Genomic DNA, 23,255 nt, shown 5'->3' on the forward strand with positions numbered 1-23,255 from the left:
CACACACACACACACACACACACACACACACACACACACACACACACACACACAGCTATTTGTACTTCTACATTAGTGAGGACACTCATTGACATAATACATTCCCTCGCCCCTTACCTTAACCTTAACCATCCAAACTAAATGCCTAACCCTTAACCTGACATTAACCTAATTCTAAACCTAACCCTAAAACTAAGTGTTAACCCCCAAACAGCCCATTGGAAAAGTGTTGTCACTTCCCAGAAATATCCTCACACACACACAAACAGAGAGAGTACACGTGCTCCTGCAAACATTGAATATATAATGGTGTGTGTTATCTAATTAAGTGACAATAGTCGCCGTCACAGCCTCTGTGCTGACTCTGTAGGGAGCACTGGCTCATCAGAGAGTTACATCAGCGATAACATCACAGTGACGATCACACAAACACACAGACGACTGTAGAAACAGAGCTGAGACACATCGCTGCTGTGTTTAAGATCATTTGATTCTTTGTTTCCTCTTATTTCTAATTATTCCGGCTCTTCCTCAGCCTTGGGTTCGTGCAGGTCTGACAGGAAACCAGTGAACTGTGGAGAGAAGCGAGAGGACAGGGAAGAGGTGCCTTGGTGTCGATGAGAACATGGAGCAGCGGGAGATGAATGAAGATGTTTTGGTGCTGAGCCTTGAAGAAGAGGAGGGCGGGCAGGAGGGGCAGGAGGTCTCGGACACTGAGGATGAGGAGGAGCAAGGCTGCACTCCACTTATCACAGCCTGTAGTAAAGGCATGACTGAGGTATGATGTATGTGTGTGTGTGGAGGATGAGAAGGCTTATTGATGTGCTATCAGGGTTTTTCCTTCTGTTCCCTTGCTGTTGTAACACTTAGCAGCTCTGACATCAGTCCATAGCTCATTGTAAGATTCCTACAGGTGAGACACTGAGAGGTTTGGTTGTGGAAGCATGAGCGGCCACGTGACCTGTATTTTTCCTTTCAATAACAACAAGACATGTTGACTTGCATGTGGAGTTACAGGAACTGATTTCTCATGGGGGAGCCATGTTTGAAACAAGCACGTCTTACTGACAACACAGTTGAGACACTCCCCCTGCAAAGCGATGTAGTCACTAAATTACAGAAGATATCAAGTTGAATTTTACAACTAAAAAGTATAATCTACTAAAACTGAATATTTTCCTATTAATTTGTGGAAAGGTGGTGCAGCGGTTGATGAGGACAGGGGCTGATGTGACCCTGTGTAACCGCAGCCAGGAGACAGCGCTCCACGTTGTCCCTCCTGAGCTCCAGGGGAAAGTGCTGGGGTGGATGACGAGGCCCCATCTGCCCCCCCAGGCCCGGCTGCTGCAGGCCTCCTGGCAGGGAGACATGCACACCTTACAGCAGCTGCTGGTGAGGCTCACACACACACACACACACACACACACACACACACACACACACACACACACACACCGCTCCCACCTGGGTGTTCAGGGGGTTTCCCAGATGAGCAAATGCAGCAGAGGGCAACAACAGTTTTCCCGTTATGAAAACACAACTGGGTATTCTGTTTGTGTTTATGAATAATATATTAGATTTATTATTCATAGCTCAGCCATTACATTTATGGATAGATAGCTCATCTAACAGCTAAATTATAATGAATATGACCAATAAAGTATTTAAAACCTCTCAAGCCAGAAGAATTAATATAATAATCAATTTTATTACTATAAGTATTGTTGTTGTTATTATTAGTTTACTTTTAGTTATATGTTTATTTTACGCAACATAAATACAAACACATATGTCTCATATGAAAAACACACCCAAAACAAATATAACATAAAATACAAAATCATCAATACAGGTCATATATTAGTATGATAGATAAAACTGAGGTGGTGGTTCGGTACAACCAGACATTTCCTGCATCACAGTCAGTCCAGGTAAAACAGGCTTTCCAGTACTATTGTGTCCTTGTGTTAGAAAAGCATGTGATGATGAGTATCAGCTTTCTAGAAACACAATGAGTCGAATTATCCACCATTACTTGAATGAATGTGTTTGTTTCCCTTGGTGAATTAATATACTGCTGTACTACATGATAATTACTTTCTTTCTGTCTTTCTTTCTTTTTAATAACTATTTTTAAGGAATACATAATAATGGCAGATAAAAACCTGTCGTATGTAATTATGTAAATATGAACAAATGCAGTTTTATTCATATTTGCCATATTTTCAAACAAACCGATTTAAAAAACGTAACTTTTTACCTGTGAAATTGTTTCTACTTGCAGAGAAATTATGTCTCTGAGAAATAATAACGTGTTCACAAAGTTTTTAGAGATAATGGGGGGATTTTTTCAAATTTTTGTGTGAACCATGTATTATTGATGTGTGTGTTTTTGTGTGTTTTGCATGTTTCCGGCTCAGACAGACGGTTTGGATGTGGACGTTCCAAACAGCGACAGTGTGACAGCGGTGATGCTCGCTGTCAGGGACATTGACCTATTTCAGAGCATCGTGACGCCGCTGCCTTGGGACCACAGACCTGTGGAGGTGGTGAGGACGCTGCTGGGACTCTCAGCGTAAGAAAACACCCATCGTTGTATGAATTGACATTTATGCAAAAGGGAAATATCTTTAAATGTTTTCGTTCCTTGTATTTTAAAAAATCCACATCTGTCTTCAAACTTGTTGTTCAGTGATCTGCAGGCACGAGACCAGAGTGGCTGCTCTGCACTCCACTACGCTGCAAGTATCCACAGCCCCCTGAAGGAGGAGATCATTCATATGATGGTTGAGAGCCTGCGTCACACAGGTACACACACACACACACACACACACACACACACACACACACACACACAGTCACTGCATCACTCCAGAGGACATTATATTGACGTTACATCACATTGGAGACATAGTCCATGTTTGACCAAACTACTACTTGTCTAACCCGAACCTTACCTCTAACATTAACTTAAACCAAACCTTATCTTAAAACTAACCTTATTCAAACCTTAACTTAAATCTGATCTCATTCAAGCCCAACTTAACCATATCATAATCAGAACCTAAACCTAACCATATCCTAATATGGTGTAAATGTTTCCTTATTAGGATGAGGAGGTGTCAAACAGTGGACGGACACATTTAGCAGCTAGCTGGTCAACACAGTGGAGCAGTTAAATGGTCAATGGACGGCATTTATACAGACTTAGCGACTCCTCCAAGTACTTTTTCCACCACGAGCCACAGTCACCTATACCAAGCTTGTTCTATACACAGCACTACACTAACTCACACAGCGATGTTACATCACCAGGGGCGTCATGTGTACTGCGGCGCCAGGGATCAAACCACCGACCTTCAAACAATAACATAACCTCTCATGAATGCTGGTGTTGCTGGATGTCTTCTGAATGTTTACACAAAGGTTTTTCATACAGAGATAAAATGTCAAAAATACAGTTTTATTTGTAAGCAGATTTTTTTCTGCTGCAGCATTGGTGCCAAATACATGAATAAATCTTTTGACACAGCTTTGAAAGATGTGGGAAAATTCTGACCTAAATTCCAACGGTGCATGTGATCGGCTTTAAAAGGGATTATACCCCTGTTTGTTCATTGTCATGTTTGATAATTATTATAATCTGATTAGAATTACACAGTCAACAAAAGGGTTCGTTGAAACGACAGAGCCACGCACCCCCTTCGTCTATATACAAACAACATGTAATCTGAAAACATATAACAAACCAGATCTCAGTAAGAACACAGACCTCCAGCAAGAACCAACCATCACCTAGAATTCAATCAAACTGCACCAAATTTCACTCACTCATAAATATCAGTTGCCTAAATTGCCTGATTTTTAAATCAAGATCCATGAAATATTGGTAAAATTGTTGAAAACATGCTTTCTTGCAATGTAAAAAAGAAAATACCCAATTCCTGAATTCACTTCCTTATCGTTACTGATTCACTGACCAGTTACTTATTTATCTGCCTCTTTAAAGCCAAGTATGCATGTGTGTGCTGCTCTAAATATATCCTCCTTATCCTCCTGTTCATGTGCAAGAACACACACTTTCCTTCTCTCTCTCACATACACACCCACACACAAACAGCATACCAGGTTCAGTCACAATCCTGTTATTCAGAGTAAAACCTCTTCAGTTGCACTAATGGCCTTAACTTACGTGGGGAGGGTGTAAGAAAGGTTTGTTTGTGTGTGTGTGTTTGTGTGAGAGAGAGAGAGAGAGAGACCCTGCTGCTAAGATCTGTCATGAGTGTAAATCAGTTTACGAATGGCGATAGAGAAACTGAGGCTGGAAAAAATAAGTTAAAAGGTAAGAGAAGTTGTTTTCAAGCTTTTTTCGTCTTGTGTAAACAGGACAAGGTGCAGGGGGTGTGGACCCAGACCCAGTTTTTCTGTAAAGTTCGTGATCGTCTCACCAGGGAGCAACTGATGTGATTTCTCCTTCACCCGGTGTCTATAGAAAGCCAGATTGTTTTGTAAAATCATTTCTATTCTCATTCAGATGCTGCCCCCGTGTCACCGTTGGCCTCTGACGAATCCTCATACCAGGATTTAGACTCAGAGTTTGAAGATTCGGACATAGAGCTGGACATTGAGAGCCTTCATCCTCATCCGTCGACAGCAGCCTCCCCGACACCGACACACACCCTTCAGCAGCCCGGTCTACTGTACAGCCACGCCGGGGTAAGTGATACATGACAAGCCACCGTCACTTCAATGTCAAGATATCAAGTCATTCTTGTTCTGAGTTGTGGGAGAGATGTGTGTTGATATGTGTTTTGTATTTTGGTGTCATTCACACATTAAATACACAATTTAATCCACTTTAATTTGAATACTGAACACAATAAGTACTTGTGATTCTTTTTCTTGTAAAACACACCCACAGACCAAGCTGCACTATAGCCCTCACAGAACCTGACAAACATGTGTGTGTGTGTGTGTGTTTGAGAAAGGCTGTGGCCACAGTTAACACACACAAAGGGTAAACGGGCAGTGAGTCGTCACCCAAAATACAAATATGTGGAAGCAGTAATTGGCTGTATAGATAAATGAGAGTGTGTGTGTGTGGAGGAGGGGTGCTGTGTGTGGCTGACACTTTACTGATAGAAGGACGAAACGAGCAGGGCAGCTGGTTAGCAGGGAGGGAAGAGCAGGTGGTTTACAGGGAAAAGACACAATACAGACCTCAGAGTCACACTGACGTCTATGCACAGAAGTAAAACTACTAAACATGAACTTTATACCGAAAGGTTTACATACAACAAATCGAAAGCTGTCAAGACTTACACTCAGTAGAGGGCATAACTTTGCCGAGGCCCAATAGTCTGTTTAAATTAAAACAAGGGCTTAGAGCTGAGGCCATATCACATTTCACAACTACACCTTGGTGATAGCTACAGGTTTCTAGTTTTATTTGTCAACTTGTTAACTCATCAGTTTGCATCAGAACCTCTGCAGTACTTCAGCTTCAGTGTTTTAAGACTGAGACACGTATAATTAACAAATTGCCCACCTTTGTTCTTTCCAGGAAGTGCTGGAGTCTCCAGGGTGCCCTCCTCCGTCTGACAATCATAAAGATCTCAGCCAAGGTAAGAACTCCTCCACTGACTCCTGGGGTTTTAATTGTTTCTCTGGTGTTAACTTTTAATATATGGAACTGGAATTCATTCAATGTCTTTGGGGGCTTTTTAAACCAGTTAGATTGTGATTCTTATTACGAGAGGATGGAAGAGCTGAGGAGAAAACACAACAAGGTGATGGGGGTGTCTTAGATCTCAGCTTACTACTATAAAAAGATAACATCTTTAACTGTTTGTTGCCTCTCGATGGTCAGCATCATTCCAAACAGCCCGTCGCCTCCTGAGCGGAGGGCAGTGAGGGGGGGCGTGACGGGGTGGGAGGGGTCTCACACACACAATACGACCTCTCAGCTGAGCTCGTCCGTGTTTTACCTCGGCCACAAGAGCATGGCTGAGACACAGAGAGGACACAACATCCACTGACAGAGACAGAGAGTGTTACTGGGAGGATAGACATGTGACTACAGGGAGCCAAGACAGAATGAAGGGGTGATCTTTCAATAAGTCTTAAAGCGTGGGCTGGAAATGGAGGCCGAGGGGACCAAGGGGCTCAGAAACAGGTAATGTCATAGTTTTCTCTATGATGAGCACGGATTTGTTGTTTGCGAAGATTGTATTTTTGTTTCGTAGCTGGTGTACTTGACAGATTGGATGTAAGTTTGCTGTCATGCGTGTGGTTATCTAGAAAAACAGCATACTACCTCAGAAGTTTTGGAAGTGGTGTCTCTCATGACAGATAGGTGGTATATATACGTAACAGAGTTTGATATTAGTGTGTGTTAACATGAGATGATGGACTCAGGATTGGTGGGTGTGACTGTGTTGCTCTGTTTTTGTCTGGAGCAGATAAGGGGATCCCCCTGTGTTTCCAAAACGCCATGGACACGCTGAGAGACATCAGGCAAGCCTACCAGGACGCAGGGAGAGGAGGCAGGTGGGTCAGATGAAATCTCTATCTCACACACACACACACACACACACACACACACTCTTTTTTTAATGCATATAAGCTGTGAAGAAAACAATTTACATGCTAATGATACTGAGCTGATTGGATTTACAGTGCTAACACATCAACATCTGTTTATACGTAAGCACAAACAAACATTTTATGCGTGTACAGTTAACGCCCCCCCTCCCCCAGCACACACACACACACTTGCAGTCTCTTGTATACATAATACACTCTTCCCAATCTATAGTCAACAACCGCCACCAACAGTAGGACAGTGTCCTCTCCGGTTACACTCTCAGACCTGTACGCAGGCACCTGTCACCGTGTCCAGGGGACAACCTGTTCTACCCAAACAGGTTAGGGGGGGGGGGGGCTTTTGTGAATCAGTCCATTGTCTGGCATGAGGAGATCTCACCACTGAAACAGGTCCAAGCTCTCAAGGAAGAATAAAGGTCTTTGAGCCGGTCTCTAATTTCATAGCAACAACCTTCAGTGATGAAGAGAGATGAGGAAAATTAGGATTTTTGCATTTGGTTCAGTTCAGCATAAGAAAACAAACCTCAGGGGCACGAGACTTTCTAAGTTGACTCCGCCCACACAAACTGATCTGTATCTCTATGACAAGAGTATCCATTTAACGCTTCTGTGTTTTCCTCTCTTCTCCTCAGCAGAGGAGGTTTGTCTCTGCCGAGCCTGAATAACAGCAGCAGACGCTGGAGCCACGTAGATCCTGCTGCCTCGTGTGGTTTGCTGAGTACCAGGACTCCCTGCATCCCAGCCCCCCCTTCACCCAGGTAGCTAGACTCACTATGTCATGGCATTTGTTAAAGAAAGACCAATCAATAGCAGATAGCCAGGTCATTACGGTGTTTGTCACAATCTCATAACAGGAGAGTAGAACAGTGGAAAATACTGCCAGCCTCAAGTGACACAGATTTCTGTTTCTTGATCTAAGCTCTACACTGACATTGCGGCACTCCTTAATTTAAACACACCATAAACCACATTCTGTGGACCTAAGTAAGGAGTTCAGGTTGAAAGGTTAAAGGTTTAGTTAAACTTTAACTCCCTGGGCACACTTTTCCACTGGTGCAGCTCCCAGCATGCACTCCTTTCATTCCCTTGAAGTATTGTGGCTGGAAGTGAAAAATAATGAGCAATGCTATTAACATTTGATCAACACTGTTTAAAAACAGCTCTATCATTTGCATTAAGTGCTGTGGTGAAGTGAAATTCATATTTCACTTTTCTGTGTTCATACTTTCCCCTCACAGGCAGAGGACCAGGAGTGTGGTTGCTGCATGCCCATCCTCCCCCGGCCTGCTGTCTGTGGCTGAGCCCAGCCAGCTCAGCCGGTCGGCCCCCAGCCTCATGGAACCACTACTGTGTTCCAACACTATGATGCAGGCCAGGGCACACATCCAGACCCGTATGTGTAAATACACCTCGAGTGTTTAAACCTCCAGATATGATTTTAATAAGTTTTTTTAAGAATTACAAAGCAGTGTTACTCCTGGAGCAAAGGATCAGAGGAGGAGTTATATGTTTGTGCCATCTTACATGTTATAAATATTATAAAATAATATAAAAAGACACTGTTTATATTATGTATGAATAAAACATTTTTGGTATGACAACTGACTGGTAAAATAATGTATTTAAAACCACACAAACCAAAGTATTTCGATTTGTTGTTTAAATTGATTTTAGTTTTTATTTAATCTATTTTCAGGACTTGGTTCTCAAGATACTGTTCATGAACAAAAGGTGAGTTTAACTAAAAGAGATCTTTATATATGCTTCAAGCATTTGTTTGCCATATTTGCAATAATTTGTCTACCTTGCCATCCCATTATCATAAGTTTTCTCATTTCTCACAGGGTCCCTTTCCGGCTCTGAACCCTCGAACACCTAAGCTGTTGGCACCGCTGAGCAGCAGACCCAGGGACGGTGCAGCTCTGCCAGTACTGAAGCACCGTGTTCCCCTGAAGCCCATCAGCCGGAGCCCCCTTTGCTCCAGGACCTGGCTGAGGAGAGAGCGGCTGTTCCGGGGCAGCCCACGCGCTGGGCCTACTACTAAGGGTGGCAGTGAGGAGAGCGGGTCCAGCAGCAGCCAGAGTTCTATTGATCTGGAGGATGACGAGAGGGATGTTCAGGAGAGATCTTCAGAGGAGAGCAATCTGAAGTTAGATGAAGACACGGTGTTGCAGCTTTCGAAGGATGTGATCTCCACTCGGGCTGATTTGGTTGAGGAGACCAGGCAGCATTTTAAAGTTCAGTCGAGAATCAGTCAGATTCCAGTGATCCACAGATCAGCACATAACATGGATGGGGACCCTATCAACCGTGAAGGTGATCTCCGCACTGAAAGAACAACAAACTCTTATTGTGAAGGCGAAGCCCCAAATATGATTTATTCAAAGGAGCATGTTTACAATCATAGCTTTACAAAATCTAACTATGCAAAACAAAGTGACACTGTGAACAATACAATCACATCAGAGTCTGAGGAGAAGAACCATGCAGGCGGAAGTTCAGACCCTGAGAGTGACATTACCCGTGTACTTATATTTGATATGAATGATGAACAGGGGGATGCTGCTGCATGCTCTGGAGGAAATCACAGAAAAGAAGTCCAGTATTTAAAAAAGACAGAAGTGACAATGAAGGATTCCTCTGATGAAGAAACCCAGGTAGTTCCTCAAATCCTCTGTCGTGCTGAGCCTGCAGAGTTGAATATCAGCTCTGCTGTGGGGGAGGTGCAGCTCTTTACAGCAGGAGTAAACTGTCCGCTGTCAAATGGGGATTCCAAGACAGATAAGAAGATGCTGAAAGTCCTAAACGCTGCCCAGAGTAAGGAGACAACAACCGGCATGACCCGTGAACAAAGAGCAAATTATCAAACAAACCAGTCCTTCAATCTTCGAGCACATAAAGAGCGAAGTATCATTAGTCGGCACAAGTCCAAAACTAATATGAAGGGCCCCTCCCTTTCCACACAAGTCAAGGATAAAACCAGGAAAAGCCCCGAGCTAATTATTAGTGGAGAGGCCTCAGTCAAAGTAAAATCAAAGCTAAACCCTGTGAAAGGTTCTCATCGTTGCTCTGACACCCCATCGCCACGAAAGAAGGTTATTGACCATCCACAGAGCAGAAGAGCAAATCCGGACAAGTCAAACATCAGCAGAGCTCAACCACCGGGGCGGGAGCTGAAGAGCACAAGGCAGCAGAAGAGACTCAGTGCAGCAGGGACTACAAGGTCTAAATCTGCACTTGACTTCCTCACCTACAAAGACATGTTTCAGCAGATACAGAGCGGGGAAGGAGGGCCAGCCATCTATGAGATGTTTGCTGGTCCTATCTACGAGAACCTGAGGGTTTCCAGCTCCTGTGAAAAAACAAAGGACAGACAAGTGCAGTCTGCGCCATGTAGGAAGGTGCAACAGTCCCAGAAAGTCAAACAGAGACCCTTGAAACAACCTAAATTGAGGAGAAGCCCGGGAGAGAGTATGGTGATTTCAACTAAAAGCAAACCGAGACTCGCGTCCTCCAGGGTGAGACCTCACCTCGCATCTCCATCAAGGAAAGACAATACGACTAAACTAGACACAAAGTTAGTTATTTCTAAGCATGGTGAGATTTATCACCCTAGTGCTCAAGAAAAGGCTGCAGATCATATTTTATCTACCATAGTGGAGGCTCTTTCAAGATATGACACTGAAACTTTAAAACCTGACGACAAAACACTGACAATGGCAACTTCATCTCATGCTAAAGATAGCCATACGTCCCTGTATATGCAAGAAATCCCTAGGACTTCGACAAGAAACGAAAGCCGACTGGTTCCTCCGCCTGTGTTTCCTCAAAGCTCCCAGCAGTCGGAGATCGACACATGGGCCTCTTCTAGCAGCAGCAGCAACACTATTGTGTCCCCAGTTTACCAGAAGTTTCTGGATGAAGTCGGGGATGGCCCGCTTACCGATGACCTGCTGCAATGTCTGGCTGAAGAGCTAATCTCACTGGATGAGAGGGATGTCTCCTTAGACCCATGTTCGGAAAACCTGGAATCGAGCAAAGAAGAGTCGGTCAGAGAAGATCTTGCAACAGGAAGAAATGGGTTTCCCGAGGTAACGATTTTTGGTTCATATTATTCTTGAACAATCTTTTTTTTTCCGTAAACCAAAATGATTTGGGGTGTATTATAATCGGACTTTTCACATGGCAAACACTAACGAATCCTAGATCTTTCCTATGGAACCATCTGTCTTGAACAGAGCTAAGAAGCCGCTCACATTTTCACTGACTGAAATGTCCCTCATCATACCAATAATATACCAATCAAACAAAGCCAAGCACTAAACACCATTTAGTTTTTTTGTATTGCATTTTTATGGCTGCTTTTAGTTGATTATCCAGTTCACTTTGTTGTTTTGCCTACCTTCGTGTATTGTAGGATCTTTCAGCAGACTTTGCTGTGTTGCTTGGCTCTGGGGGGGCTGTTGATGACACCATCACATGGACAAAGGGTGAAGTGCTTGGCCGAGGAGCCTATGGGACAGTGAGTATGCTTTTGACTTTGTCTGTTTCTCTAGCAGGGTTTCACAAAACCACTAAACCAGTTTTGTGAATTGTTTTGGAGGGGTCGGGCATGACTCAAGGAAGAATCCACTAAATGTTTGAGTGGGTCCAGGCATTACCTTTCTCTTTATTCAACGTGGCAGAGTTTAGTTCAGAATTCAATAGAAAACCTATGTATTATTTCCTTGTAAAGCCAACTCATCCAATGTAAGGTCAAGTGTCACTTTGTAGGTCTTCTGAGAGAAGCTTAATACAATGATGACTCACCTTTATTGCCTTAAGGATTATGATTTCATACAATACAGCAGCAGACCCAGATGCGTAAGTAACTCCAGCCACTTCCGCTGCCTTCTTACCAGGTGTACTGTGGCCTGACCAGCCAGGGCAAGCTGATAGCAGTGAAACAGGTCAGTCTGCACACGTCTGACCCTGAAGCGGCAAAGACAGAGTACGGTCGTCTGCAGGGCGAAGTGGATCTGCTTAAGGCCCTCAGCCACATCAACATCGTGGGCTTCCTGGGAACCCGTCTTTATCGGCACATGGTTTCTATCTTCATGGAGTATGTTCCAGGAGGATCCATCTCTAGCATCCTTCACAGGTACGGTTGAATCAATATAATTCACCACTTTTTAAGGATCTGTCAAAACACTGAGCTTCAGGGCAGCTTCATTTATGTCAAATAATATTCACTGATGTTTTCAACACATCGTCTCCATTGCTGCTCTCAGGTTTGGTCCTCTGCCCGAGCGAGTCCTAGCTCTGTACACCCATCAGATCCTGGAAGGGGTGGCCTACCTTCACCTGAACAGGGTGGTTCATCGGGACTTAAAGGGAAACAATGTCATGCTGATGCCCACTGGCGTCATCAAGCTCATAGACTTTGGGTGTGCCCGACGTCTCAGCTGCCTGAACCACACCGCAAGTAGTAGTGGGGACCTGCTAAAGTCCGTCCATGGCACACCTTACTGGATGGCACCAGAGGTACGCACGGGGCTGTTTTATGTGGTCTTCTTGTCACTGAGGATGCACTTTTTGATTTGATTTGCTGACCTTCTACCTTTTAAAGTGGTTTACTGCTTTTAAATGTAAGGTTTTAATTAATTTTGATGATGTCCTCCACATTTTAGGTTATCAATGATACCGGATACGGCAGGAAGTCCGATATATGGAGTGTCGGCTGCACAGTGTTTGAGATGGCCACAGGGAAACCACCACTGGCACACATGGACAAGATGGCTGCCTTGTTTTACATTGGAGCTGAAAGGGGATCGATGCCTTCTTTACCGGATGGGTTCTCGGATAATGCAAAGGATTTCGTAAAAAACAGCTTGACAAGGTGAAACCATTAGTCCTCTGTTGTTGAATATTTGAAAAACATTTTGATGAAAAATTGAAATATGTAGTGTGAAATTGGATTGCGATTGAATTTGGGCAAAACCACGTCAGTGCATAACTTTCAATGTATAGATATAAGCTTCCTAATTTTCACTTGTCTCTAAATTCTAGTGACCAGAGACTACGGCCGTCTGCAGACGAGCTCCTGACGCATCCATTCATCCCCAAAAATGAGACTGAAGTGAACTCTTGGGATAAACAGAAAAAGAACTGCTGTGGTCACACACAGGGACACTGTGGTTAACAAGGAGTTACAGTAAAACAAAACATAGCTCAGCGGGACAGTTGTTTGTGTAATTTAGGTTGAAGAATCAGGACACTTGAAGTTTTGTTGTGATCCTTGAAGGGCATGTCACCTATCCCTGCTGACTCGGCAGTAGTCCGGGTTTGGGAGCATGAGGCGATGTCCCATGTGGACATTACATTCTTAAGATGAATTTTAAATGGACCTACACAAGAAGCACATTCAGTCATTTCACTTGGTAGATTGATAGAACCTGTAAAATGGAAATAGATGACAATTTACTTATAGACTTTGGGTTTTCTTAAGCAATCTTATGAATGTGCCAATCTAATAAATACCATAAATTTATGTTATATACATTTAACTCAAGATTCTGGCATATTTAGGTTCTTGTAGAATCTAACCATTACTGCAGGATCTGTTGCATTATAAACCAATTTCCATAAAATTCATTTGACAGTGTTTACTAGCACCTCTGATAACTTTCCTCTGATGAGTTTTTAGGGCTTGTGGCAAGAACCATAAGCTACTGTACAGGCATTGGTCCTCATGTTGAAATTCACAAATCTTTACATTATAGCAACATAGATATATATACATATGTGCAATAAAATGACAGCAACAACAAGATTATATACTGTAAGGATAACAGCAAGTTTAAAGTTTATTTGTAATACTGAATTGAAATGAAAAAAGGATGTTAAGAGTGGCATATGCGCATTTGTCCACAACTGTTGTTCTGTGTGCCCAACTGTAAAATCCCTAATGAAGGTAGAAAACAATCCAGCCTTAGCCTTGTTAGTCTTTACGTGCGCTCTACAAGTAAATGAGTAACCGAGTCAGAAACAAGAGGAGACTGGATCATGTCAAGATTTTAGAGTAGAGCTCAAGGTATAAAACTGATGTAAAGACATGTCCGGAAAGGTACGTGGCTATAATATATTCAACCACCTGGATGAGGATGTCAGCGACAAAAAAAAAAAACATGTCCATATTGCAGAAACTTGGATCCAAGCTTTCTTGCATATGGCCAATCAGTCACTGTTCTGGAATGGAAAGAACCATGATTTGTTTTTTTCTCTCCTAACAAGTACAGTAAATGGCTGATTGAATGATACAAGTATCCCTTGTATGCACTCACATCTAAGGGGCTACAGCCTCATGTCATGGAATTATGTCTGATGCACTTCAAAATAAAAAGGATTATGTAAACTATAATAGCAAACTACTTCTGTCCTTTTTTTCTTTTAGAGGCAAAACCTTTGGCATCTAGCTTAAGGTCTACTTAAAGGTCAAAAAAATAAATTTTGGTACAAATACCATCACTCTGATGTGATTAGTAGGTGTTGAATGTGCATGTGTTGCTGACGGCAACAGGTATTTCCTGTGATAGAACAGCACAGCACCCTCTGTAGGAAGGCTGTGAGAAGAACACACCACTGGAATTCTGCAAACATCCATCCGATGATGCCTTAACTGTAGATCAACAAAATAAAAGTCTTTATAGGTACTATAGTTATTTTGACATACTTACAAGCAGCTCCAAACCTGAGTAGTCATGGTATAGCTTTTTCTTTTTCTTCAAACATACACAATTGTATGTACATGTATCTCCACTTCCTGTAAACAGCAAATAAGTGCTCTCCTTTTGAATCCCTTTGATGATTGAAACATGCAAATCATATGCACAGTCCTTAAGTATAAAAAGAAATCAAGACAAAAAAGTAATTGAGGAGATGAACTTTACATCTAAAAAAGCATCCATCAACAGCACTAAATGGAATGCCAGCAAACATAAGTGGAACTCCTCCCATTGGCCACTGGCTTCCTCCATTCAACTGCAAAATTGTGATTCGATTAAATGACTTGTAGTACTCGCAATACTTTAGTTTCTCCATGTGGAGATTTCAAATGTACGGAGGGACTTTCCTCCTGATGGAAACACACTCAACCTCTTCCCACCACTAACACCCACAAATTGCACATTCCTAGACCCACTTAAAGAGGAAAAAGAACCAAGCAGCAATTCCACACACTAACAGAAAAACAGGACCGAGCTTCACAGCCCAGAAATATGACAGTCAGGAAGCATTTTTTTCTTTGTCATCTGTCAGGAATTGAGAATTTGAACAATACTTTTCATGGAGATACGATTTTTCTGCCTTTCAATAAAGGTCTCATGATCAGATAGTTATTTTTCTAGGGCACTTGACAAGGAGGTAAGCATAGTCTATAAAGTCTCAATTGTGGGTGGTTTCATGCCATCTCCACGTGGTGGTCATAGCTCCAGAGTGGTGGAATCAGTGTCTCTGCTCTCCCACTTCGTGTGGCGATTCACTAGGAGGAGGGTACTGCTGAGAGGTCCGCAGCCCACCTGGGTGTGACAGGAGGGGGAGGAGCAGAAACAAGAATAAGGAAGAGGAGGGGGGAGGGAGGGAGGTTAGCCAAAGAGCTGCAAGCCAGATGAGACACACTGCAGTACAGGAGAGGAGCAAGGAGGGAAAAAGGAGGAAGAAAAAGATGAAGTACCTGCAGCACCAGTGCCACCCTTGGAGATTTTGCTCACTTTTGAGCAGGAAGTGGAGGATGAGGAGGGAGGGTGGTGGTTGTGGCTGACCTCTGGGTGTGCCCTCTTGCGCATTGTGGAACCAGGTGGAGCAAGCGTCGTACCTTCCATGCCGACCGGTCCCGGAGTACCCCGCAGAAGGCCTCCCCCACCACCTGGGCCCTCTGGACCTCCTCGCCCGTTGCCACTGTGCGTGTGAGGATGACTGTGCTTGTGATGGCGATGGACGTTGTGGTCCCCTCCACGATGTTTCTCCTTACTCACCAGAGGGCTGGAATGTTTACTCTTGCTGTTGTTGTTGGTGGCGGCCATGCCTTCATCCGATGAGCTGTGGCAATCCGATGAGGAAACTTTTATCTTCATCTTTAGCTCGTCTTTGCCGGGTTGTCCACCCAGCTGGGAGCTGCCGCCAGACCCAGGCACAGCCAGGCGGAGTTTAAGCAGACCTTTGTCCCGTTTGTCACTGTGATGACGTTTTTCTTGCCCTGAAGTTAAGGAGGGGACTTTAATTTTCAATGGGGAGGCAGTAGTGCTGCCAGGGCCACCATGAGACGTCTGGTGTGAATGTTTTCTATGTTCTACTTGGCTCACAGATGATGGTGCATAGGTAGCAGAGGAGGAAGACGACATTTCTCCCCTAACATCACAATCCATTGCTCCTCCATGCTGCTCCTGCCGGCGTTTCTGCCCTGAGACAGCCTGCTCTGCAGCAAGTTTCTCTCTGTATTTGTCCAGAGAAAGCTTTGGAGCAGGAGATGGCTGAGGTGGAGGGTATGAAGACTGAGGTGGTATATGGTGCTTACCCGCTCCACCAGCTCCTTTTTGTTCCTGTTTGACAGGGTTAAAGTCCACTGTTTTTTCAGTCTTTATGTTTATGGGTGGGTGCTGAAGCAAAGAGGAAGAGGTGGTCTGCAAAGACAGTGTCTGCTCTTGGAGGAGGATGCTGATGGGTTCCTGTTTTATACAGGTGGAAGGGTACCCTGCTTGGCTCTGTTTGCCCTGGGGCCACTCACTGTGGCTAGCAGGATTATAGGTGCCGGCCAACGTGTCCAGGGACATGGTAGCACCTTCAGGCATGGAAAAACTTCCAGCAAGTGAGGCATCACTTTGGTCTTGGAGCATGGAGGGCCCAACAAAAGTACCGTCCATCAACTGGGCGCTCTCGCTCTTGGGCTTTTTGGCAGCTTGTGTTGCCTAGAGGGCAGAGAGACATATTTCTGAAGCCATGCAGAGATTTTCAGTTAAAAGTAAGCCCTCTGACGAGGACTTTTAACAAAGGCACTGATACAAATAACCTATGTAGCATCTTGCAAATGTATAAATCTTTGCCAAACTGTTTTATTGTGGCTGGTTTAAAGGGCAAGGTTAGGTGTACAAAAATATGTCTTTACCCTCCAGTTGCGTATCCTCTTTAAACGGCTGGGCGTCTTCTCCAAAATCTGCAGGAACTCGTGGGTCAACTCTACAAGGATATGAATGTTGACATCAGACATTGCAGTTAAGTTAAACAATTCAATTGCCTCTGATTTTCTATTAAACATTTTTAATCTGACTTTTCCCCGGGTTAATTTACATAGAAAACCTTACTATGCTAATTACAGGTGTATAGCAAGGTATAACACACTGCTGCAAGTTTAGTGTCTGTACAGGTAAAGCAATGAAATTAATCTCACCATCTAGCAGCTCGAGAGTCACAGAGCTGTCCACGTACTCCCACCAGTGTTTCCCATCAGTGGAAACTGGGATTTCCCAGTTGGACCACTTACACGCCAGATGGATGCACACACAGGCGATCACTGTGGGCTTGTACTGGAGGCAGAAGGTTGTGAGGTGTAGGCTGTATAATGTGTGAAGGTATGTGCCAGTGTAGAGTGCGTGTAGGAGACAATGAATATTCCATATGTGAAGGTGTGGGTTAGGTGTGGTATAGGAGTTAGTTCAGGCCAGGCGAGGTCACAATAGGTCCAACATGTGGAGAAAAGAGAAGAAAACACAAGAGGGAGCGGACGGCTTTAATTTTCTGGTGGCTTTGGTTGCAAAAGGTCAGAAATTAATTGTTTTGATACATTAAACTTGGTCATGTCAAACTCCCAACAATACAGGAGACATCTAATAAGTTTGCAGTACTTCATGTAATATAACAGGACATAACTGAATTGCACCATGACACAATGATTTGTGTTTAGGAACTTTGCTGATTTAAATGTTGGGACATAAAAACAAAAGTTATGGAAGTGAGTGAAGGGCCACGTGTATTAGCTAAGTGTAGTCTACCCCTTGTGACACACTGAGCCCTGAGGCCACCCATGTGACAGTTGCATCATGTTGCATGATGCTCCTACAACCCCTTCTGTGTGGGTCTGTCTGTCTTTAGACAATGTTAAAAGCCATAAATCTAGCAAGTCCCACACATCAACAATTTTACAGCAGTGCTATCAACTAAAAAGTATATGCACTCATTGCAGAGACTTTCCACAACAAATATCATAGTCAACACAACAACAACTTATGGTTAAAAACACTGTTAAATGAGTGTAGCACCATTCTAAATCAATGGTTAGAGGAATTTGGAATCAGCAAGTATTTCTCATATTTAGAAAGTACAACATTCATATTACGTCCAATATAACAAATACAAATTGACAATGGGCTACCATCCAAGTTTTGAAAGCTAAATATAGACACATGATGCTACTGCACGCAGAGTTTAAAACTTCCAAATGTTTTAGTTCTTTGCTCATGGGGAGGACATGCTCAAAATCAGTGAACCAGATAGACATCTGTTAATCAACATTAGCACAAGCTGTTTTTTTTTTTAGATCAAATGTTGGTACTCCAATCATTTCAGACACTTCTGCAGTCTTAAATTTAAGAATCTCAAGCAAACTGCAATCCATGTTCGACAGTAAGGGCAGCCGCAACTTCAGATTGCTGCATTTCAAAAGGATTTGGTAATTTGTTTTGTTGTGTGATTACATGTTTGTCTTTATGTGAGGCAAAGGACATCTTGGGATGCAAGACAAATTTCAGAAGAGATTCTGACAAAGTGTAATCTAATCTAAAGATGGATGGTAACCTTGTGCAACAGGACAAGAACAATGTCTGGAGTCTGGGCTGCCAGATTAAAATAGCCTTAAAGAGAGCTATGCCATTATTCCACACATCCAAAATCCATTCGAACATTAAGGATGTCACCTTGGCTACATCAATGATTTTGTCAGTAGGTTACAGATTTCACTCTTAGGTAGGGTTGGGTACCAACGAAATCAATTGCTAAGACAGCAAGTTAAATTATCAAACTGAGAGGTTAATCACAATCTATGGCGAGCCTAAACATTTATACTTGTGTGGTAGTGTATCTGTGTAGCAAGCAATGCTACATTTCTGGAAAGGCGTGTATCAGGCTACGGTGTCCATAATTGGAGGCAGTGGCCAGCGGTCTCAAGTTCGGTTACACTGAAACGTAAAGCTGGCTGTAACCACACATCTAGCATGATGAGACACCTGGTCAAACACACTATATCTATCAATATGCACCTCTGGAAGGTGAAATTACATTTTCTAGTATTACAGGGAGAACAGGGAACCGAAAAAAGTAACTGTTACTGATATCAAATTCCAGGTAGCGAAACAGGTAACGAATCAAATTAAATATGAAATGTTAATGTACCCAACCCAACTTAAGTGTCAAAACACCGAACACCATTTGCAGTCAGCATCCAGACACTGTCAACCAATTCTCCAATTTCGTTGCAAATAAACTTCTGTATTTTTTTTTTAAGAACCTAGTTTTGTACTAAAAGAAATGTCAAGAAAAACGTTTTGTCCTCACTTTAGAATTGATAAATATGTATTTCTATCTGTATCAAGAGATCCCTTATGTATTTTTTACATGCATTACATATTATGCATGTTTTTAATTGTTCCTGTTTGGGTTTTTCTTGTCACATCTTTACATATGCTACATGTCGAAAGGTGTTTTAGAGCAGGAAATTAGACAAGCACATACTGCAATAGTTGAAAATATCTGTGGAGATAAAACATTTTCAAATAAATGGATATGAAAAGGTAAATTTTAAAAATTAATTCGTGGTACTTACCGGAAGGACCTCTACGAGAAATGTTTACATCGTGAAATCTTTAGCTGCTATTCAGGCTACCAAAGTGTTTTTCTCTTTTAGACTTATGCACTTTTTGGCAACCGAACAAACAAGTGGGTTTCAAGCGCACCACTACACTTCACATCTTGCATTCAACCCATCTGTGCCAACACATGGTCCCTTGTACAATACACCGCACTGCAACCGGGGCCGGTAACGCTACAAGCCATTCTGCCCGCTTCCTTTGACCGAGGGAGGGAAGCTTAGGGGCAGAGGCAAGCGTCCCAATAACCACCAGCGCAAGTAGGGCCCGTTGGACACCGAAAAGGTACCCTGCATTACAGGAAGCTATGGTGTGCAGTCAAAGTGCAACAAAGGAGGGGCAGGATAACAACCTGTTGGTAGCCATGAAATAGGAAGTCTGAGCCAGATCCTTGCTTGCTGTGAGAGACAGAGAAAAAGAGAAAGACAGGGAAAGGCAAAGGGGATTAGCATTTCAGCTAGGCAAAGCATTCCACTATCATTAGGACAGGAACTGAATGTTTGCCTTTAGTTACTTTTCAATGAAGTGATTAGGCCAAAACCAAGACTGAACAATGCTGTTGCAACATTGTGGAAACTTACAGAATGATTGATGATTTTTCTAAATTTAATTTGCAAGGAAAACTAGGAGATAATTGGGTAGTATGATTTTATTGCTTTACCCATTATTGTATAATGTTAAAATTAGGATATCATTTTACAAATATTACATTTGGCAAGTTGTCAATTGTATGTAATCAAAGATTTGAAAAAAACCGTGAAACAAAGTTCAAGGCACTAATTTAATCATGTGATTTTCTATAAAGAGCATCTGTTTAAAGATGAACACTATTCTCTTGAATGTAAAATACCCCTAAACCAAATGATTAAAATTCAATCTTCGACTTGGCCTAATCAAGTGTGAGTTAATGTTGCTGTTTAAGTGCCATGTCAAACAACAAACTAAAAAGGTCATCAAAAGTACAAGGCGTGTGGTCATGTAGCCATTAAGCCTGCAAGGTTTTCTCCCCCCTCCCCACCCTTATCTGAGGTGGGACAAACAAGACCAGAGGGCACAAAGAGCAAAGAAGGAAGCCTCTACCTCGAACTAGCTGGGAACATTTCACCACATCAGTGTGTGGGTGATCAATAGTAATTTCAAAGCCTGGAACAAAATACACGACAGGTGAGTTCAACACAAGCACAGTTGGGAGGTGACATGTCATCTTAGGATCTAGCAATCATTTAATAGGGCGTCAATTCAGATTCAAGTAAGTATCTATGTGTTAAATGTGAAGAGTGGAACTTTATGTCAACTCAACGGTGAGCACTTTCATTCTGGATTACATCTTAACAAATGTAATCAATAAGTGAGCAAAAACAGGTTTGACGAAAAAAGTGAGATCAATCAAATGAATTCAAAACCAAAGCTCATGACAGCAATTACGTTAATGACATGTCACCTTTACATGATTTATTGAAAATACACATTTGACAGGATACCCATACAGTAGCTGATAAAACATGTCACTTATCAGGCTGCGGCAAGTAAACTCAACAGTGATCAATAGCACTACTCCCTTACTGATAATGGTAAAACAATGATAGTGATTATGATAAACAAAAGTGCTCTCTCTCGCTCAAGTCATCCACTCCAGTCACCACTACTTACCCAGGGTCTGCAGCACTATGGATTCAAGAAGCACCAGCTCTTGAGCTTGCTGGAGGTATGCCTGAAGTTTGATAGACAGTCATTACAACACAATTGTAATGAGTCTATTAATCTTTCCCTTTAACATCTGATTTCAAATGGCCAGGACTCCACAAAGAGCGGCTTGTTTTTACTGCTAGTCTTACGTCTCGTCGGTGCGGGTGCGGGTTACACACCGACCGCAGGCCAGATGAGAAAAAATAAGGCCCTTGGAACAGGGCGAGGGATTGTAACACAGCCAGTTTTTAACTGTACACAGGGAAACCATGACCACGGAGAGAACTTGAAAGACACGTGTGGAAAAGGATAAAAAGAAAAAAAGAAAAAACAACTTTCAACCGTACAATATTGCAGAGCTTCCCCAACTTACGTTACTTTTCGTGTCTAGAGGTGGTTCCTGGGGGTTTAGGCAAGCATGTGAAACTTTGATCACATGTTCGAGTTTCCGGGGTTGCTCCTCAACTTTAGCAGCCAAGAATAAGGTGGTGGGAGATATTATCTGCGTGAAAGCATCAAGACAATCAAATCTACAGCCGATCTACGCAAGGGATGATATTTCGGTCACAGTCGACCTAACATTTGATACTAAGCTGAAGATCATGCAACAGAATACTTACATTTCTATGGAATTTGGTGAACGAGTGGTGCATATAAAATCTATGCATGTAAACAATGGCTGTATTTATTGTTAATTGAGAGCTGGAGGGTGAGTTAAGGAGAATTGTGGACAATGACAAACTTCATTGGGGAACATGTTAAGCTATATGCTACATTATCAAGATAAGACACAAATCACTGAGTCACTCAGCACTATCTAAACTGCTGAGAGGGTCGGAGCAGAGAAAAGTTTGCAGCCGAACCAAAGACACGGTGCCGCCGGTGACTTAGCTTAGTGCTAACCACAACTGTGTTTCCTCAATGTGAAAAGGGAGTAAATAAAAAGCCACAAGTGAGTTTAGATTGCTTAATGGAGCACGTGGTTATTTGTTAACCTTAGTTATGTGGGTCTGGGGAGGTTAGTGTGGTTTCCCTCGAGTGTACAAGTAGTTAGCAACAGCTGCAAAAGGCTAACGGCCTCTCAGACGTCCACCGCCAGCCAGCTCGCTAGCTTAACGTGCTGTGTTAGCGCTGAGCTAACCGGTACGTTCACACGTTGAGAGTCAAAGTTAAGACAATCTCGTATAATGTGATTCTAACAAAACGTGACAACAACACACACGAGTGCAAAAGGCGTCGAAACTTCCCCCCGGAGCCCGGTTTTAAATCGGCCTAACGGTAACGGGCCCGCTCCGGCCGCTAGCGCCATGGCTGCCTCCGGTCCGGTGGAGGGAGGGAGGGAGGGGGGGAGAAGTTTGTTTACAAAGGATACACGTTGAGTCTCTGGCCCATGTCTTGGATCAGGTTCGCGGCTTGCTGTCGGTAGGAGAGCTCCCGGTCCGGTTCGACTCCACCTCGGCGGGAAGGCGTGTTTTCCAGCTGCTCCCGGGTGAAAAACCACTTGGACGAAGATCCCCGGCACGCCGCCATTGCTCTCCGACGTTCACTCGGGCATTGGGCATCGACGGAGCGGACGTGACGTAGGCGTCGCACAGGAAACCTCTTCTTCTTCTTCTTCTTCTTCTTCTTCGACGGTTCGGGCCGTGGTCCACATATGCTGTGACTCCCACGTGCAGGATTGTGGAAATGATTTTTAAATAGTCGTTGATCTTATGGTTTTTTTATGCATTTGTTTATATTTGAACAACACCGATTTTAGTTTCCTTTGGTGTGAATGTATAAGGTTTACCATCAATATTAAAATATTGAATTTAAGAGGACATACCTACGCCATCAGTTCCCTTAAAATCTAGATTCTTCAACTATTTCCTGGGAAATATAAAAAAAAATATCCCTGTATCACAATGTTAAAGGAAGTTACTTTAAGAGGAATCATTGAGTGACTTCTTTGAACTAGAGCAATTAATCAAAACCAACTTTAATTGAGTCAAGTCTGCCATTTGTTGAATCTATAACTACCACTCTGATTTACTCATGTAAGCATATGCATTTGTTAATTCCTAGCAAATGAAG

General features: G+C 42.9%; 2 protein-coding genes across 8 annotated transcripts; one reads left to right on the plus strand and one right to left on the minus strand.

The window, feature by feature from the left end:
* The first annotated feature begins 1,212 nt into the window (after positions 1-1,212).
* Positions 1,213-14,005, plus strand: map3k19 (mitogen-activated protein kinase kinase kinase 19). Its single transcript, XM_035173960.2, has 15 exons — positions 1,213-1,392; positions 2,421-2,575; positions 2,693-2,808; positions 4,535-4,716; positions 5,564-5,624; positions 6,462-6,549; positions 7,239-7,364; positions 7,845-7,999; positions 8,303-8,337; positions 8,451-10,697; positions 11,024-11,128; positions 11,508-11,746; positions 11,877-12,129; positions 12,276-12,484; positions 12,655-14,005. The coding sequence occupies exons 1-15, from the start codon at positions 1,213-1,215 to the stop codon at positions 12,785-12,787; spliced, it is 4,284 nt and encodes a 1,427-aa protein (XP_035029851.2). The 3' UTR covers positions 12,788-14,005.
* Positions 13,418-22,780, minus strand: ccnt2a (cyclin T2a). Of its 7 annotated transcripts, XM_035173964.2 has the most exons (10): positions 22,555-22,774; positions 21,803-21,884; positions 21,556-21,684; positions 21,147-21,207; positions 20,577-20,639; positions 19,849-19,894; positions 17,027-17,190; positions 16,745-16,815; positions 15,317-16,547; positions 13,418-15,161 (listed from the first exon to the last, which is right to left on the minus strand). In XM_035173964.2, the coding sequence occupies exons 1-10, from the start codon at positions 22,710-22,712 to the stop codon at positions 15,088-15,090; spliced, it is 2,079 nt and encodes a 692-aa protein (XP_035029855.1). In that variant the 5' UTR covers positions 22,713-22,774; the 3' UTR covers positions 13,418-15,087. The 7 variants fall into 7 exon arrangements, with proteins under 7 accessions (XP_035029855.1, XP_035029854.1, XP_035029858.1 ...); XM_035173963.2 differs by having other exon boundaries at positions 13,418-16,547; positions 22,555-22,775; XM_035173967.2 differs by lacking the exon at positions 20,577-20,639 and having other exon boundaries at positions 13,418-16,547; positions 22,555-22,775.
* Between the last annotated feature and the right edge of the window lie 475 nt (positions 22,781-23,255).

Source organism: Hippoglossus stenolepis, chromosome 13, assembly GCF_022539355.2.
Source record: "Hippoglossus stenolepis isolate QCI-W04-F060 chromosome 13, HSTE1.2, whole genome shotgun sequence".
NCBI lineage: Eukaryota > Metazoa > Chordata > Actinopteri > Pleuronectiformes > Pleuronectidae > Hippoglossus > Hippoglossus stenolepis.

Coding starts and splice junctions, on each gene's coding strand:
- map3k19 (XM_035173960.2), top strand. CDS start 1,213: ATGAGGACAGGGGCTGATGTGACCCTGTGTAACCGCAGCCAGGAGACA. Junction 10,698..11,023: donor GAAGAAATGGGTTTCCCGAG/GTAACGATTTTT, acceptor CGTGTATTGTAG/GATCTTTCAGCAGACTTTGC. Junction 12,485..12,654: donor GTAAAAAACAGCTTGACAAG/GTGAAACCATTA, acceptor TCTAAATTCTAG/TGACCAGAGACTACGGCCGT.
- ccnt2a (XM_035173963.2), bottom strand. CDS start 22,712: ATGGCGGCGTGCCGGGGATCTTCGTCCAAGTGGTTTTTCACCCGGGAG. Junction 21,685..21,802: donor TCACCAAATTCCATAGAAAT/GTAAGTATTCTG, acceptor GCTTTCACGCAG/ATAATATCTCCCACCACCTT. Junction 17,191..19,848: donor TATTTCATGGCTACCAACAG/GTTGTTATCCTG, acceptor CACATTATACAG/CCTACACCTCACAACCTTCT.